We start from the raw sequence: 1559 nt of genomic DNA, 5'->3' as shown, positions 1-1559 counted from the left end.
AAAAATAAGATAACAAAAATAAGATAAAAAAAATAAGTATAAAGATCAACTATGCATCAAAATCTGTTCAAACTTCAAAGATTCAATCCTAACACCTTCCTCTCTTCCAAGTTCCAATTCTAATTCAATTCTTTTGAGAAAAAAACGAAAAGGTCTTCTTTTTTGGTTTTAGTTAGAATGGGATTGATAGTTGAGGTTGATACCGTAGACGAGGACGCCGTCGTTTTGGTCCCGCCGCCGAATTTCTCAATGGTGGAGGACTGCATTTTCCGATCCAGTTTTCCCACTCCTTCCAATTTCCCTTTTCTCCAAACCCTAAACCTTCGATCCATCATATACTTGTGTCCAGAGCCCTATCCAGAAGAAAATCTGGAGTTTCTTCGATCGCAGAACATTCGGCTCTTTCAATTTGGAATTGAGGGGAAGACGGAGGCTTCTTTACCTATTCTGAGGGATTCAATTATGGAGGCTCTGAAAGTTTTAATTGATGTGAGAAATCACCCAGTTTTGATTCATTGCAAACGAGGAAAGCATAGAACAGGTTGCCTTGTTGGCTGCTTGAGAAAATTGCAGAATTGGTGCCTATCTTCTGTGTTTGAGGAGTACCAACGATTTGCTGGTGCTAAATCGAGGAACGGGGATTTAACCTTTATAGATAGGTTTGACATTGTAAGCCTGAAGCAGTGCCTTTATAGTATCATCTACCAGTATCAAGGATATGGTTCGAAGAAGAGACGATTGCTGTATACAGACGAGAACTTGCAGAAGCCTCAATTGGCATCGTTCTAGTGTGCGTTTGGATCAGCGTTTTTGGAAGGAAGTTGGTATAAAATTGATTTTATAAAATTGAGTTGGTATTAAAGTAAAATTGAGGTAGTTTATGTTTAGTAATTTTTATTCAAAATGGATTATAGTAAACTAAATATTATTCAAAATTATTTTTAGATGAAAAGTTATAAAATAAAATTGAATGCAAAAGTTAAAAATGATAATTTTTGGTAGATTTTCTAGTAGTGTCATGGTTAATTTTTACATGCTCCAACTCAAAAAGTTTTAGGTTTTTAGAGTACTGCTAAAGAAACGGTCTTTTTTCTTTTTATCTTTTCTTCTTTCCTTCTCTTTTTATTTTGATTGTGTTGTTGTTTATGTTCCTTTCAACTTTATTTTCTCAGAAACACACAGAATACAAGAGAATATTTTTTTTAACGCCGGATCTCGGTGTGTATAATCAAAATAAATGACCTAAGTTCCAACCCATATGTTTTAAAATTGAAATCATTTTTTAACAAATTAAAATTTTTTTAAAAATAACAGTATGACAGGGCTGAATTGATCTTTAATGCCAAAATCATTTTTTAGTAAATTAATTTTTTTTTTAAAAATAACAATACAGCAGTGCGTCAGTGCCGAATTGATCTTTAATAAATGTTACTTTTCAAAATCTAAATACATGTATAACATAACAATTAGAAAATAACATGAAAAAATCGTAAAATACACAAATAATTCCACTGACAAAAAAATTGAGTCAATACAAGAATGCAGCGAATTAAATGTGT

The 1559-nt window shown here is 32.4% G+C and overlaps 1 protein-coding gene across 1 annotated transcript; it reads left to right on the top strand.

Moving 5' to 3' along the window:
* On the top strand, positions 58-877 carry LOC107621933 (probable tyrosine-protein phosphatase At1g05000). Its single transcript, XM_016323899.2, has one exon. The coding sequence runs from the start codon at positions 178-180 to the stop codon at positions 787-789; it is 612 nt and encodes a 203-aa protein (XP_016179385.1). The 5' UTR covers positions 58-177; the 3' UTR covers positions 790-877.

Source organism: Arachis ipaensis, chromosome B10 (assembly GCF_000816755.2).
Source record: "Arachis ipaensis cultivar K30076 chromosome B10, Araip1.1, whole genome shotgun sequence".
Taxonomy (NCBI): domain Eukaryota; kingdom Viridiplantae; phylum Streptophyta; class Magnoliopsida; order Fabales; family Fabaceae; genus Arachis; species Arachis ipaensis.
Note: the sequence above shows the minus strand (reverse complement) of the source record. Positions and strands in the feature narration are given on the sequence as shown.

What these genes read in the sequence shown, in the direction of transcription:
- LOC107621933 (XM_016323899.2), top strand. Translation starts at nt 178, where the DNA reads ATGGGATTGATAGTTGAGGTTGATACCGTAGACGAGGACGCCGTCGTT.